We start from the raw sequence: 17,356 nt of genomic DNA, 5'->3' as shown, positions 1-17,356 counted from the left end.
TGAAAGAAATAATAGCTGAAATACATAATTAACTCTCCTATTATCCTGATACTTCACATTCTTAAAATAAAGTGGTGATCCTATCACGGAATCCAATCCGGCTGCACGCGTGCGTGCGCCATCATGCATAAATGCATTTTGCGCCCCCCCCCCCACACACATCAATCGTGATCATGATGCGCAGGTTAAAATATATCAAAACAAACTCTGAACCAATTATATTCATTTGGGGACAGGTCAAAAAACATTAAATATTTATGGCAATTTAGATGGCTAGCTTGCACTTGCTAGCAAATTTGTCCTATTTAGCTAGCTTGCTGTTGCTAGCTAATTTGTCCTGGGATATAAACATTTAGTTGTTGTTTTACATGAAATGCACAAGGTCCTCTACTCCGCCAATTAATCTACACATAACGATCAACCGACTCGTTTCTAGTCATTTCTCCTCCTTCCAGGCTTTTTCTTCCCTTGACTTTATATTGTGATTGGCATCTTTAATAAATTAGGTTCATTACCGCCACTGACCTCGTTCGTCTTTCAGTCACCCACGTGGGTATAACCAATGAGATGGCACGTGCCATCTGCTTCTATAAACCAATACGGAGATGGAAGATGCAGGATTTGCAGAGCGATCTGCGTCACAAATAGAACGGACTTCTGTTTTAGGCCTTGGCAACGCAGATGCTCGTTGGCGCGCGCATAATTATTGAATAATATAGATTTCTACATTTTATTTTGCAGCGCATGCGACAAGCGGTGTAGTCAGCCTGTAAGACTGTCTCCTGTATTTGTTCACCTTGGTCATTAACATGAACTAAATTTTGTCTCCACCTCTTTCAGCTAAAAACTGTTCCAAACCCATTGGAGGGCCAAACATGGTTTTGTCAGATGCCTTCATCACGCAAGAGACATTTGTAGATGGTGCAAATGTCACTTTTCAGTGTGCAATTGGATATGCCAGTACAGGACGGTCTCCGCCAGTCACCTGTACTGCTGGCGTGTGGAGTGAAGTGAAACTGAAATGCGAAAGTAATATAATCGTCTATTTATTTTTGTTCTGGAAAGTTGTGCCATATTCTTGTAAATATTTCCAGTTTTTACTTACCCACTCGAAACTTGATATATTCATTGCCCATTTTTAAATCTAATTGAAATACTAGCCTGGAATTCTAACCTGTTTTGTGCTAACATTCAACTCTTTCTCACTGTAATTTTGAAAGTCTGACTGGTTTTCTCTATGGTTGTTTCAGGGAAGTCGTGTGGCAGCCCAGGAGAAGTGATGAACGGCCAGTTTAATCTCTCTGAGGGGATCTTGTTTGGAGACCAGGTAGTTGCTACCTGTAACACTGGGTCAGTGCTTTCTTGAGTCTTAGATGTAATTCCTTTTTTATTTTTTTAGAATTAACATGTCAACATTTTCACAAAGCTGTCCATTTTTTGGCCTAATTTAGTGATTTTTCCAAATAGGCCTTAATCAAACTTCCCCTCCCTAAAAGCTAAACAAAAAGTCTTTCAATTTCATATGTTATTACTATTTTGATCAGAGCTGTGAACAGTCTCTGTTGTAACCCTTACTATCCTGAAAGCAAAGTTGTAAAAAGTGTCTCGTATTGTCTAATCTTTCTATATTTCAGCTATGTGCTTGTGGGCAGCGGTGTAAGGACCTGTATGGATGGAGGCTGGGATGGCAGAGTTCCTGTATGTGAAGGTTGGTAATCTGAAGGAGCGTGTCAAGTGAAAATAACATTAACAGTTCTGTGCATGTGCCTGAATCATCTCTTCATAACTGCTGTTGTGCTCTAATCTGCAGTGGTGAAGTGTGGAAAGCCCCCAAACATTGTCAACGGTGGGCCTGTTGTCCCACCTGATGATACGTATGACTATGGAAGTGTAGTGCAATATGACTGTGAGAAGGATTACACTCTGGTTGGAACTAAATACATAACCTGCAGTGAGAATGGAGAATTCCAGCCAGCTCCACCTGAGTGTAAAAGTATGTTGAAAGCTTTCCTTTTCCCCTGTTTTTATAAGTATGATTGTTATTAAAACAATAATGAACTGCTTACACCAGGGGTGTCAAACTCACCCTCCATGGAGGGTCTACTGGTTTTCCTTTTAATTAAGATGAGCAGATGAGGGGGAGTTCCTTACTAACTAGTGACCTTAATTCATCAATCAAGTACAAGGGAGGAGAACCCGCAGACATTCAGCCTCCCATGGAATGAGTTTGACACAAGTTGCTTAAACTGATAAAATCTATTTGGGCTTCCACTTTTTTCCTCCACCACACAGTCATGATCAAGTTCCAGATGACCTCCTCTGAAAGATAAATGTGTAAATATCACAGAATCTAGCTTAATAAAATCAAACATTATCACAGATGTGCATGAGACAGGCAAGCAGTCTAAAGCATGTTTAATGTGTAGGCCTAATCTAATAACCATGATGCAACATTAAGCTCAGAGGAAGTAGATTTCAATAGAATCTACCCTATTTATTTGATAGATAATGATAGTTGCATTATTCATAAATGGGTGATTATAACAACATTGTTTATTGCTTCAAGTAGTCTAAAACCAATGAATAATATACTTTTGTCATGTTGGTCACCTCAAAACAGCAGCTAATGACACATGTTTGTTTACGTCTGCAGTGGTGTCATGTCCTCCTCCTGTTGTTGAGAATGGTGTTCGGATTGACGGCCGTCCCCCCTATACGTACATGTCTTTTGTGACGTATAGGTGTAATGCTGGATATGAGATGGAGGGACAAGCCAGTCTGACCTGTGAAATAGAAGGCTGGTCAGCTCCTTACCCAACATGCAAAGGTAAGACTGATTTCACTGTTTGTTATTTAACACAATTTAGCCTAATATTTTAGCTCAGATATTTTTCATCATTTGGTGTTTATGACGGGAATACCAATGTGTCAGCAAACTGTCTTTTTTTAATGGAATTGACCTCTACTCATATAAACACATTGAGGTGTTTTTGATAAGAAAAGATGGTACATGTGTTAGTGTTCATGGTAGTTGTTGTTTTTCTCCATATGCATGCCTGTGCATAGCAACCTCTGGTATTTATCTTCCCTTTTTACACTTTATTTGTGATGGACTAGCTATTGGGTCCAACACCATTCTACTCCTTGGACCACACTGGCTCATTAAAGCATTTAAGAGATCATAACAGGAAAGTGTTATGACAGACCGGACAAGAATAGTTAGTGGCCTAATTACAGTTGAAGTCGGAAGTTTACATACACTTAGGTTGGAGTCATTAAAACGCGTTTTCAACCACTCCACAAATTTCTTGTTAACAAACTATAGTTTTGGCCAGTCGGTTAGGACATCTACTTTGTGCATGGCACAATTCTTCCAACAATTGTTTACAGACAGATTATTTCACTTATAATTCACTGTATCACAATTCCAGTGGGTCAGAACTTTACATGCGCTAAGTTTACTCTGCCATGTCAATTGGAGGTGTACCTGTGGCTGTATTTCAAGGCCTACCTTCAAACTCAGTGCCTCTTTGCGTGACATGGGAAAATTAAAAGAAATCAGCCACAACCTCAAAGAAAAAAAAATGTAGACCACAAGTCTGGTTCATCCTTGGGAGCAATTTCCAAACACCACGTTCATCTGTACAAACAATAGTATGCAAGTATAAACACCATAGCCATGCAGCCCTCATACCACTCAGGAAGGAGACGCCTTCTGTCTCCTATAGATGATTGTACTTTGGTGCGACGTGCAAATCAATCCCAGAACAACAGCAAAGGACCTTGTGAAGATGCCGGAGGAAACGAGTACAAAAGTATCTATATCCACATTAAAACGAGTCCTATACTGACATAACCTAAAAGTCCGCTTTGCAAGGAAGAAGCCACTGCTCCAAAACCGCCATTAAAAAAAGGGGACATGGGGACAAAGATTGTATTTTTGGAGAAATGTCCTCTGGTCTTATGAAACAAAAATAGAACTGTTTGGCCATAATGACTATCGTTATGGAGGATAAAGCGGAAGCTTGCAAGCCAAAGAACACCATCCCAACCGTGAAGCACGGGGGTGGCAGCATCATGTTGTGGGGGTGCTTGCTGCAGGAGGGACTGGTGAACTTCACAAAATAGATGACATCACGAGGAGGAAAATTATGTGGATATATTGAAGCAACATCTCAAGACATCAGTTAAATCCAAGTTAAAGCTTGGTCGCAAATGGGTCTTCAATGGACAATAACCCCAAGCATACTTCCAAAGTTGTGGCAAAATGGCTTAAGGACAACAAAGTCAAGGTATTAGAGTGGCCATCACAAAGCCCTGACCTCAATCCCATAGAAAATTTGTGGGCAGAACTGAAAAAGCGTGTGCGAGCAAAGAGGCCTACAAACTTGACTCCGCAGCTCTGTCAGGAGGAATGAGGCAAAATTCACCCAACTTATTGTGGGAAGCTTGTGGAAGGCTAACCGAAACGTTTGACCCAAGTTAAACAATTTAAAGGCAATGCTACCAAATACTAATTGAGTGTATTTAAACTTTTGACCCGCTGGGAATGTGATGAAAGAAATAATAGCTGAAATACATAATTCACTCTCCTATTATCCTGACACTTCACATTCTTAAAATAAAGTGGTGATCCTAACTGACTTATCACGGAATCCAATCCGGCTGCACGCGTACGCCATCGTGCATAAATGCATTTTGACTTCTATTTTAGGCCTTGGCAACGCAGATGCTCGTTAGCGCGTGCATAATAATTTAATAATATAGATTTCTAACTTTATTTTGCAGAGCACACGACACAAGCGGTGGTCAGCCTGTATGACAGGGAATTTTTACTCTGATTTTAAATGTCAGAAATTTTGAAAACCTGTGTTTTTAAATGTATTTGGCTATGGTGTATGTTAACTTCTGACTTCAACTGTGTATATGTAATGTCTTTATAGCCCTTTTGACTACAACAAACCCCACTACTGCGACTACTACAAAGATGTCCACAGTAAGAGCGTTTTGATAATGCTTGGCACAATCCTAATCTGTTTGTTTTTTATATATATAAAAATCACTTACTTTGTTTATTAGGTACCACCCAGTCACGAAAAAGGATCGTTCCTATAGATAGTGAGTCACGTGGCTTGCTATATAAAGCAGGCATTGAGGCATTCGGTTACTGTTCGATTGAACATTTAGAATGGGTAAAACGAGTGACCGATGCGACTGAGCGTGGTATGATCGTCAGTGCCAAGTGCGCCGGATCCAGTATCTAAGAAACGGTAGCCGGGCTTCTCCCGCACTAGGCTTTTCACGCACAACAGTGTCTAGGGTTTATCAAGAATGGTGCTACGTGCAAAAAAACATCCAGTCAGCGGCAGTCATGTGGGCGAAAACAGCTTGCTGATGAGGGAGGTTGAAGGAGAATGGCAAGAATCATGTAAGCTAACAGGCAGGCAACAAGCAAATAATGACAGTACAACAGTGGTATGTAGAACGGCATCTCGGACAGACACAACTCATCGGTCACGGATGGGCTATTGCAGCAGGCGACCACACCAGGTCCAACTCTTATCAGCTAAAAACAAGAGGAGGCACGTGATCACCAACACTGGATAATTGAGGAGTGGAAAAACATTGCCTGGAACATGACAGTTTGTTCAGTTTACTTGAGTGGCCTGTGCAGTCCACAGACCTCAACCCATTAGAGCATCTTTGGGATTAAATGAAACCGGCAGCATGAATGTGCCGCCGCCCAGTCTGCAGAAACTGCGTGATGCTGTCGCTTCGTCGTGGACCAACATCCCTGTGGAATGTTTCCGACACTTTGTATAATGCCCCGAATAATTCAGGCTATTCTGGAGTCAAAGGGGGGTCTGATCTGGTACTAATGGGTGTACCTAATAAACTGATATTTCCATGACTGACCAGGTGAATCCAGGTGAAAGCTATGATCCCTTATTGATTTCACCTGTTAAATCCACTTCAGTGTATATGAATGGGAGGAGAACATTTAAAGGATTTTTAAGCATTGAGACAGATTCTGTATGTGTGCCATTCAGATGGTGAATGGGCAAGACAATATTTGTGCCTTTTGAATGGGGTATGGTAGTAGGTGCCAGGCGCACCGTTTTGTGTGTCAAGAACTGCAACACTACTGTGTTTTCACACTCAACAGTTTTTTATTTTATTTTACCTTTATTTAACTAGGCAAGTCAGTTAAGAACAAATTCTTATTTTCAATGACGTCCTAGGAACAGTGGGTTTCCTGTGTGTAATGGTCCACCACCCAATGGACAACCAGCCAACTTGACAACTGTGGGAAGCATTGGAGTCAATATGGACCAGCTATGGACCAGCATCCCTGTGGAACGCTTTCAACATGTTGTAGAACCTATGCTGATGGTTAAAGGGGGTGCGACTCAATGTTTTGTACACTCGGTGTACTGTATATAGCCGAGCAATGGCTTTGCTTCTGACCCCTCATGTTCTTCTCCATAGCATTACCTAGCCTACCCGGAGAAGTCAAGTAGGAAAGCTGCCGTTACCGTCAATATTACTCGCCAATGTGCAATCATTGGACAATAAATTAGACGAGGTACGATTACGAATATCCTACCAACGGGACATAAACTGTAATATCCTATGTTTCACTAAATCGTGGCTGAATGACAACATGGATATTCAGCTAGCAGGATAGAACCACACACTCCGGTAAGACGAGGGGTGGTGGTCTGTGCATATTTGTAAACAACAGCTGGCCACACTACTTGCCTAAAGTTCTCAGCTATACTTTTCGTGGCTGTTTATTTACCACCACAAACAGATGCTGGCACTAAGACCACACTCAGTCAGCTGTATAAGGAAATAAGCAAACAGGAAACCACTCACCCAGAGGCGGCGCTCCTAGTGTCCGGAGACTTTAATGCAGGGGAACTTAAATCAGTTCTACCAAATCTCTATCAATTTGTTAATGTGCAACCAGAGGGAAAAAAAATCTAGATCAACTGTACTCCACACACAGAGACGCGTACAAAGCTCTCCCTCGCCCTCCATTTGGTAAATCCGACCACAACTCTATCCTCCTGATTCCTGCTTACAAGCAAAAATTAAAGCAGGAAGCACCAGTGACTCGTTATGTAAAAAAAGTGGTCAGATGAAGCAGATGCTAAACTACAGGACTGTTTTGCTATCACAGACTGGAACATGTTCCGGGATTCTTCAGATGACATTGAGGAATACACCACATCAGTCACTGGCTTTATCAATAAGTGCATCGAGGACGTCGTCCCCACAGTGACTGTACGTACATACCCCAACCAGAAGCCATGGATTACAGGCAACATTCACACTGAGCTAAAGGGTAGAGCTGCTGCTTTTAAGGTGCGGGACTCTAACCCAGAAGCTTACAAGGAATACCGCTATGCCCTGCGACGAACCATCAAACAGGCAAAGCGTCAATACAGGGCTAAGATTGAATCATACTACACCGTCTCCGACACTCGTCGAATGTGGCAGGGCTTGCAAACTATTACAGGCTACGAAGGGAAGTACAGCCGTGAGCTGCCCAGTGATGCAAGCCTACCAGACGAGCTAAATCACTTCTATGCTCGCTTCGAGGCAAGCAACACTGAGGCATGCATGAGAGCATCAGCTGTTCTGGACGACTGTGTGATCACGCTCTCTGTAACCGACGTGAGTATAACATACACAAGGCTGCGGGGCCAGATGGATTACCAGGATGTGTGCTCCGGGCATGTGCTGACCAACTGGCAGGTGTCTTCACTGACATTTTCAACATGTCCCTGATTGCGTCTGTAATACCAACATGTTCCAAGCAGACCACCATAGTGCCTTTGCCCAAGAACACTAAGGCAACCTGCCAAAATGACTACAGACCCGTAGCACTCACGTCCAAAGTGCTTTGAAAGGCTGGTAATAGCTCACATCAACACCATTATCCCAGAAACCCTAGACACTCCAATTTGCATACCGCCCAAACAGATCCACAGATGATGCAATCTCTATTGCACTCCACACTGCCCTTTCCCACCTGGACAAAAGGAACACTTATGTGAGAATGCTGTTCATTGACTACATCTCAGCCTTCAACACCATAGTATTCTCAAAGCTCATCACTAAGCTAAGGAACCTGGGACTTAAACACCTCCCTCTGCAACTGGATCCTGGACTTCCTGACGGGCTGCCCCCAGGGTAGGTAGCAACACATCTGCCATGCTGATCCTCAACACTGGAGCACCCCAGAGGTGCGTGCTCAGGCTCCCTGTTTACCCACAACTGCATGGCCAGGCACGACTCCAACACCATCATTAAGTTTGCAGATTACCCAACAGTGGTAGGCCTGAACAACGACGAGACAGCCTATAGGGAGGTCGTCAGAGACCTGGCCGGGTGGTGCCAGAATAAACCTATCCTTCAACGTAACCAAGACTAAGGAGATGATTGTGGACTACAGGAAAAGGAGCACTGGGCACGCCCCAATTCTCTTCGACGGGGCTGCAGTGGAGCAGGTTGAGAGCTTCAAAGACCCCAGCCACCCCAGTCATAGATGGTTCTCTCTACTACCGCATAGCAAGCGGTACCAGAGTGCCAAGTCTAGGACAAAAAGGCTTCAACAGTTTTTACCCCCAAGCCGTAAGACTCCTGAACAGGCAACCAAATGGTTACCCGGACTATTTGCATTGTGTGCCCCCCCCAACCCCTCCTTTACGCTGCTGCTACGCTCTGTTTTATCATATATGCATAGTCACTTTAACTATACATTCATGTACGTACTACCTCAATTGGTCCGATCAACCAGTGCCATGCACATTGGCTAACCGGGCTATCTGCATTGTGTCCCACCATCCGCCAAACCCTCTTTTTACGCTACTGCTACTCTGTTCATCATACACTGCTCCAAAAAATAAAGGGAACACTAAAATAACACATCCTAGATCTGAATGAATGAAATATTCTTATTAAATACTTTTTTCTTTACATAGTTGACTGTGCTGACAACAAAATCACACATTATCAATGGAAATCAAATTTATCAACCCATGGAGGTCTGGATTTGGATTCACACTCAAATTTAAAGTGGAAAACCACACTACAGGCTGATCCAACTTTGATGTAATGTCCTTAAAACAAGTCAAAATGAGGCTCAGTAGTGTGTGTGTGGCCTCCACGTGCCTGTATGACCTCCCTACAACGCCTGGGCATGCTCCCAGACCTGGATTAAAGCATCCGCCAACTCCTGGACAGTCTGTGGTGCAACGTGGCGTTGGTGGATGGAGCGAGACATGATGTGCTCAATTGGATTCAGGTCTGGGGAACGGGCGGGCCAGTCCATAGCATCAATGCCTTCCTCTTGCAGGAACTGCTGACACACTCCAGCCACATGAGGTCTAGCATTGTCTTGCATTAGGAGGAACCCAGGGCCAACCGCACCAGCATATGGTCTCACAAGGGGTCTGAGGATCTCATCTCGGTACCTAATGGCAGTAATGGCACGTCTGTCACATGTGCTCAGTGTGAACCTGCTTTCATCTGTGAAGAGCACAGGGCGCCAGTGGCGAATTTGCCAATCTTGGTGTTCTCTGGCAATTGCCAAAAGTCCTTCACGGTGTTGGGCTGTAAGCACAACCCCCACCTGTGGACGTCGGGCCCTCATACCACCCTCATGGAGTCTGTTCATGACCGTTTGAGCAGACACATGCACATTTGTGGCCTGCTGGAGGTCATTTTGCAGGGCTCTGGCAGTCCTCCTCCTGCTCCTCCTTGCACAAAGAAGTGGTCTGTGGTCCCCACCTGCAGAACCACTCCTTTATTGGGGGTGTCTTGCTAATTGCCTATAATTTCCACTTGTTGTCTATTCCATTTGCACAACAGCATGTGAAATTTATTGTCAATCAGTGTTGCTTCCTAAGTGGACAGTTTGATTTCACAGAAGTGTGATTGACTTGGAGTTACATTGTGTTTAAGTGTTCCCTTTATTTTTTTGAGCAGTGTATATGCATAGTCACATTAACCATACCTACATGTACATACTACCTCAATAAGCCTGACTAACAGGTGTCTGTATATAGCTTTGCTACTGTTATTTTCACATTTATTTTTACTGTTTTATTTCATTACTTACACACACACACACACACACACTTTTTTCGCACTATTGGTTAGAACCTGTAAGTAAGCATTTCACTGTTGTATTCGACGCACATGACAAATAAACTTTGATTTGATCAGAGAGTGCCTTTCGTAAGGCTGAATAACCTTCACATATTTGTTTTAGTGTTGACAGAGAGAAGATATTATGCCAACACTTTGTCACCGAACACATTAACTCATTGTATTAGCCTAACCTTTGATCCTTTGTGGTAATAGTCTGAGGCTTTTGAATGACCTTAACACCAAGTTAATGTCAGTCTCTGGCTGAGGTGAAGAATCGTCATTGGTTCTGTGTGGTATACACAGCCTAGTATGCTCACTAAATTCCCCTAGTTATTTGTCTAAACTTCCATTGACACTTGAATTATACATTCAAATGTAATCTGGACAGCATCCAGTGGTAGTTTATGGTGTCTTTTCTCCATCAGACTCTCCTTCACCTGAAACAAAGGATTGATTGTGATCTGAATATATGTAACAATGTACCTGTCAAGTGGTCATGGAGAAAATCTTAACCCATATCAAATGCATGAAGTAATCCTCACTCTGTCCTCACAAACGGCTGAATCCTACCTTGAGCTATGTGAGCTCATGGCCTCTAACACGGAAATAAAGTGTTGAATGTGTTGAAATGTAACACTAGTTTCTTCACCAGCATGCCAAGCCACTAACACCACCTCATTCTTTCACTACATAATTTGATTTGTTTTATCCAACATCCGTATTCTGTATTAGTAATTGTTAAATCTGTGTGTTCTCTGTCACTTTTTTAAGGAACCGATCGTGTACCTGACGCCACTCATACAACCCCAGACACCAACAGTAAGTGATCACCCAGTTGCTATTCATCTTTTTGTTGTAGCTATATCATTTTCTATTTGATTTCAAGTCGTATTTCGGTGATTTCAGCTTCACTGCAAATTCATGTCACCTTCCTTCTGTTTGTTTATTTACAGACAATGCTGGGAAAATAGTAGGCAGTGTTGGAGGTGTACTTGGTAAGTTTCAGCAGATTCTTTTAATTTTTTTATGACGAGCAATGTGGATAACAATATCAGTCAAGGAAGAGACTATAGTCTATTACAGTCCAACATCAGAGGTCCCAGACGTGCTTAATGGGATTGAGATCCTGGCTCTTTGCTGGCTGTGGCAGAACACTGACATTCCTGGATTGCAGGAAATCACGCACAGAACGAGCAGTATAGCTTGGTGGTTACTGGCCCAACGCTCTTAACTGCTAGGCTACTTGCCGGCGAAGTCGCTCAGGTGGTGGGCATTGGGCAAAGCTGGTGGTTTTGTGAGGGCTTGGCTACCTGGTCATCTAGAAATAGTCATGATTACTAGAGTTTTTGTGTTACAGCTCTCGGTGGCTACTCAGGAAATGTGGCCACTAAAAACTCAGACAGCGTTTATGAGCATACATTTTGATTTAATTTGAGATAATAAGGAAAGATGGGTGATTGAGAATTAATTAGAATAATGCAAAATGTTTATTTGGAATGGTGAGCAATGATGACTTTTTGAACCTTGAACTGAAACATAATGATCTCAAACTTGGCTTCAAGCTGACATGTTGTGGCAGCTGTTCAGTGATGATATGTGTCAAAGTCCAACAGATTTATCCAGTTTGTGCTCCACAGGTCCACGTTGGTTTTGTAAAAAAAAAAATGCTGGGCAGATGGTTATTATCAGTGTATAAAGACATATTTTTTTGGGGGGTGTCTTTTTCAGTGTCAAGTCTTCTACTTTACCTCAGTCTCCTCCTGCTTCATTGAGAAGGAAGGAGTCACAGAAAAATGGCTGCTGTGAATCTACCACCCTCCCAAACACCGGGAATGGTCCATATACTTTAAAAGGAATCTCTATCACACGATGATTAGAAACCTCCCGATGAAGAATCTATTGGTTCACTTCCATTTGGAAGCTTGTGCTTAAGGAGTGGCCTAACTTGATTACTTGTATGTTTCCAGTGTACTTCACAAATCACTCCTAGTCTGATCCTGATATAACTCATTGCAACATTCTCATGTTAAAATTCACCCAAATGTAGGGTCGCTGCTTTTCTGGGTGAACTTGCCTCACAAAGCCAATTTTGGAGAAAATTGAAGGAAATCATATCTGTTAAGATAAACAAAACATTTGTAATTTAGTTGATGCTCTTATCCAGAGCAACTTACAGTAGTGAGTGCATACATTTTCATACAAGACCCACAAGGTCTTTATATGTAAGTCATACCATCAGAGGCCACCACTGGTTTGATAGACCAGGTTGCAGATGTGTTGAACCTATCCTATAGCTCATGAACATCTGGTTCAATGAGAATCAATAGGCTTTCACCAAGTTTCGCTCTAGTCATTGAGTCTTAATTGTGTTATTGTGACGTGAATCTGAAAAGCTTGGATTTATTAGGATAACTCTTGGCACACCGGAGACAATGAATGCTAAAGGAATTTATGCTTTATACTTATTTTGTAAAGTGCTAGTTCTTTGAGGGATCAAGGACTCTTGCTCATGATCCAGCTTTGGAGTCTTTATTTGCACTATTATTTTGCAGTTCTACTGTAGATAAGCCAATTAAATATTTTGTAAATTAATGTAAATAAGTTTTAATGAAACTGTTGCAAGAGTCTCTTCCAACAGGACCACTGGATCATGGTGTTCTATAGGATAGAAACCTGCAGCTCTCTGTAATATCAGGCACATCTTAGTGCATTTTGAATGTTCAACGTGCTCTGGATTCTTCACTATGCCTTTTCAAGGGAAAATACCAAACATTCTGCAGTTGTAGCCTTTATTTCTTTTATATTATCTTGACAGACATTTCCCACTGCCCTTTTTATTCCATTGCTCTTTTACAGGCTGTCCTAATGAAAGTAACAGATTTAATATGTTGTGTGAGAACTAATAGCACTTGTTTTCATAACACTAGGGGTTGCTTCATATATGAAACCAGGTTCTTATTTAGTAGGGCAAGTTTAGAATGTTGCAAATAAAAGTATAATAAATATTGGAGTTCAGTGTCTATTGTATAGTCAATTTGAATTAGCTTTATTCTGATCAATGTACCTTACTAAGTAAGCAGATCGGTGTCAAACAAGACAATTTTCATCCTTTTTCCATAAATGTCATCTTTCATTTGATCTTTGAAACTACAATATCCAACAGAGGAGCACAGAATTCACAAAATGAAGTATTAATGTGTGAAGTATTCTGTGGATCTCACCTCTGTCCCTATATGCTGTACTTTTCTCTTTTGGTTTCAGTCTGTGTCTGGAACCTGTTCAATTATCAGTGTGGAACCACTTTAAACTAGTATGTTGTGGGCAGCCGGTTATGAAACACATGTTTGTTGCACTTGTTTGATTAAAATAAATGTAATGTACCAATCAATTAAACCTCCATCTTTCTCCACAGGTTAATATTGATACTATAGACTTAGGCATCGCAACTTAGTATCTAAATGTACATTTGTAATTTAGCAGTGTTCTCATCCAGATCGACTTATCACACTATTCAATCCGTAGCGCTGAAAATCCGCTTAATAGGGCAATTGACAATTAAAGGCCATGTTCCAGCGGTTGTGGAGACCGCATTCTCGCAAACACTGCATATGTCAGCTCAATCGCAAATTCCCTTTACATTTTAACACAGATCTTCTGCGATATGGATTGAATCCAGCCCTTAGTGAGCTAGAGGGGACAACAACTTCTCAGTCATAAGGGCCAAGAGATCAAAGGTGGCTCAAGGTTTAGGTATAGCACCATGGTCTTGTAGTGCATGCACACTTTGACTGAAGGCCAGTGGAGGAACTGTGCGAAGGAGCAGGGTGACATGGGAGAACTTTGGAAGGTTGAACACCAGGTGGGCTCCATCTTGAAGTAGTCAACATCTTTGTATCTGTCCGATTATGGCGTTCTGGATAAATTGCAGGGGATATCTCCCATTATGGCATCTGTGAGAGCATAGGCAGCGCCACTGAGACATCTCCATTTTGAAGTAGTCAATTTTCTTCTTCATCTATGAATTGGTAAACTAACTTAAAGGGTGCATACTGCCACCTGAAGTGTGTTGTTTGAGCAGGTACAAAGCCAAGGTTTGTGATTTACTGCCACCTGCAGTTGTGGAATGTTCACACACAATTATAATTATTTGGATGATCCATAGAGATTGATAGATGCCTCTAGTGGCCAAAAGGCAGTTTTAGCATGGGCAGTGCTATTGAGTGCTTCCCCTATTTGTATGTAGTCAACTGGGTGGTACTTCCAACTTTATTGGCTGTTCCATCCCACTAATCCTGTTGTAGTCATGCCCAACCGGGTCATCAGGAGGGATCAGCTAATCATGACAAATTGACTACTTTGAAATGAAGACTGCCTGAATGGTTCTTCCCGTGTGCTTACAGACACCATAATGGGAACTATATAGGGATGCTTTCTCTAGCATTCTCTATGGGCTGATCCCTCCCGGTGACCTGGATGGAATTTTGTGATCCTTCCTTAACCCATAGGAAGTCCTTCCCAGTTGACTAGTTCAAAATAGTGAAAGTCCTCAATAACACTGCCCATGCAAATGTAACAGTATAGCTTCCGTCCCTCTCCTCGCCCCTACCTGGGCTCGAACAGGGACCCTCTGCACACATCGACAACAGCCACCCTCAAAGCATTGTTACCCATCGCTCCACAAAAGCCATGGCCCTTGCAGAGCAAGGGGAACAACTACTTCAAGGTCTCAGAGCGAGTTATGTCACCAATTGAAACGCTATTAGCGCGCACCCCGCAAACTAGCTAGCCATTTCACATCGGTTACACAAATCTGGCTTTTGGGCAATATAATTCTCTATCTGTCTCTATGCATAATAAATCAAATTTTATTTGTCACATACACATGGTTAGCAGATGTTAATGCGAGTGTAGCAAAATGCTTGTGCTTCTAGTTCCGACAATGCAGTAATAACCAACAAGTAATCTAGCTAACAATTCCAAAACTACTACCTTACACTTGTGTCTATAAGGGGATAAAGAATATGTACATAAAGATATATGAATGAGTGATGGTACAGTATGCTGTGTTTGGGTCTTGGCAGTCCTTGGTTCTTTAACTGATATTTACACATCTCAGATTGGTCTGTGTTATCTTGCCAAACCTGGAACTGCTTTGGGAATAATGTTTTATTATTTAGCTGAAGGGAAGGAAACATGGTCATACATCATGGAAATACAGTATATGCGATGAGACATTTTTTGCTTGCAACATATAGGCAGTAGAGTACAGTAGGCTAGTAGAGGTTTCACAAGGAAAAACACTTTCAATCTCATCGGCTGTTGCAGGAATTAAATTCCTCTGTTTTAATAACCAATTAAAATTAATCACTCTGTCAATTCATAAGGGGTTGTAAGACCCTTATTGGTATAAAATGGACAGAGACCAGCCTTTGAAATCAACCAGCTGCATTTATTCTCGAGAGTACTGCTCATTACACATTTTACCACAGGTTATAAACTGAAAATGACGTCAGCGTTTTCTAAATGTTCCGTGTTTTCTTGACACTGGTAGAAAGGCTCTAGTTCTCATGCCTTCCCACCTCACCTAGAGCCAAGGTCAGCCTGTGTAGATAAGCGTTCTAGCCAGTCTGGCGATATAGTTCATTCATTTCTACCAAGGAACAGACAGTCATTGTTCTAATTCTTGATTATATTTACACATATTATATTCGGTACTAGGATTAAAAAGAAAATTCATACATATACAGTAACATAATAGTATTCTGATTAGTACATATACAGTACCATAATAGTATTCTGATTAGTCAGTCCTGATTGAAATGTATACATAATTAGTCATCATTGATAAAAATTCCCTTAACATCGGCCCTTTTCAGTTATGCACCCTAACTGCAAAACCACGGCTATGCAATGTAACCTCGGTCACAGAGATCGCATTACAAACGCTGCAGATGTCCACTCAATCGGAATTTACCTTTAAAGGGATAATCCACTTCAGAAATTACATTTATATAACTCCGGTCAATGCGGCGATAGTATATGTTATGAGTGGGTAAAATAACAGTTTTCCCCATGATTTAAACCAATCAAAACTTGTGTACTATCCAGTAGTGATGGGTCATTCATGAACAAATAGCTCTTTTTGAACAGAGCTTTTTGTTGAAGGTCGGGAACAGAATCACATTGGTGAAAGAGCCTTTCATTTAGTTCCCTGATTTGCATACTGCTACTACTGCAGTTTGAGCTGAAAACAACGTTGTTCTGCAGAAAAGTTACAAAATAATTATCTAAAGAAGGTGAATCCTCACTGCAGAAACAATAAATTGTGGGGGGAGCGCCTCAATCTGGTCCACGCTGATTCTTTTTACAATTTGGCAAGGTAATGTATTTTAGATTACTTCCGGCGCCGACAGAGATGGCCGCCTCGCTTCGCGTTCCTAGGAAACTATGCAGTTTTTTGTTTTTTTACGTGTTATTTCTTACATTAGTACCCCAGGTCATCTTAGGTTTCATTACATACAGTCGAGAAGAACTACTGAATATAAGATCAGCATCAACTCACCATCAGTACGACCAAGAATATGTTTTTCGCGACGCGGATCCTGTGTTCTGCCTTACAAACAGGACAACGGAGTGGATCCTATGCAGCGACCCAAAAAAACGACTCCGAAAGAGAGGGAAACGAGGCGGTCTTCTGGTCAGACTCCGGAGACGGGCACAGCGCGCACCACTCCCTAGCATTCTTCTTGCCAATGTCCAGTCTCTTGACAACAAGGTTGATGAAATCCGAGCAAGGGTAGCATTCCAGAGGGACATCAGAGACTGTAACGTTCTTTGCTTCACGGAAACGTGGCTTACTGGAGAGACGCTATCCGAAGCGGTGCAGCCAACAGGTTTCTCCACGCATCGCGCAGACAGGAAAAAACATCTTTCTGGTAAAAAGAGGGGCGGGGGCGTATGCCTTATGACTAACGTGACATGGTGCGATGAAAGAAACATACAGGAACTCAAATCCTTCTGTTCACCTGATTTAGAATTCCTCACAATCAAATGTAGACCGCATTATCTACCAAGAGAATTCTCTTCGATTATAATCACAGCCGTATATATCCCCCCCCAAGCAGACACATCGATGGCTCTGAACGAACTTTATTTAACTCTCTGCAAACTGGAAACAACTTATCCGGAGGCT

The 17,356-nt window shown here is 42.0% G+C and overlaps 1 protein-coding gene across 1 annotated transcript in view; it reads left to right on the top strand.

Annotated features, from left to right (window-relative positions):
- The window catches only part of LOC139417594 (C4b-binding protein alpha chain-like), a 38,704-nt gene extending 26,734 nt beyond the window's left edge, over positions 1-11,970 (top strand). Inside the window, exons 11-17 of the mRNA XM_071166813.1 lie at positions 841-1,029; positions 1,251-1,350; positions 1,635-1,708; positions 1,811-1,993; positions 2,654-2,827; positions 7,391-7,683; positions 11,893-11,970. Coding sequence (XP_071022914.1) covers positions 841-1,029; positions 1,251-1,350; positions 1,635-1,708; positions 1,811-1,993; positions 2,654-2,827; positions 7,391-7,683; positions 11,893-11,970 — 1,091 coding nt within the window. The remainder of the gene's footprint in view (positions 1-840; positions 1,030-1,250; positions 1,351-1,634; positions 1,709-1,810; positions 1,994-2,653; positions 2,828-7,390; positions 7,684-11,892) is intronic.
- Positions 11,971-17,356: the final 5,386 nt, after the last annotated feature.

This window comes from Oncorhynchus clarkii, chromosome 9 (assembly GCF_045791955.1).
Source record: "Oncorhynchus clarkii lewisi isolate Uvic-CL-2024 chromosome 9, UVic_Ocla_1.0, whole genome shotgun sequence".
Classification (NCBI taxonomy): Eukaryota; Metazoa; Chordata; class Actinopteri; order Salmoniformes; family Salmonidae; genus Oncorhynchus; species Oncorhynchus clarkii.
This window is presented reverse-complemented; position numbering and strand designations above follow the sequence as displayed.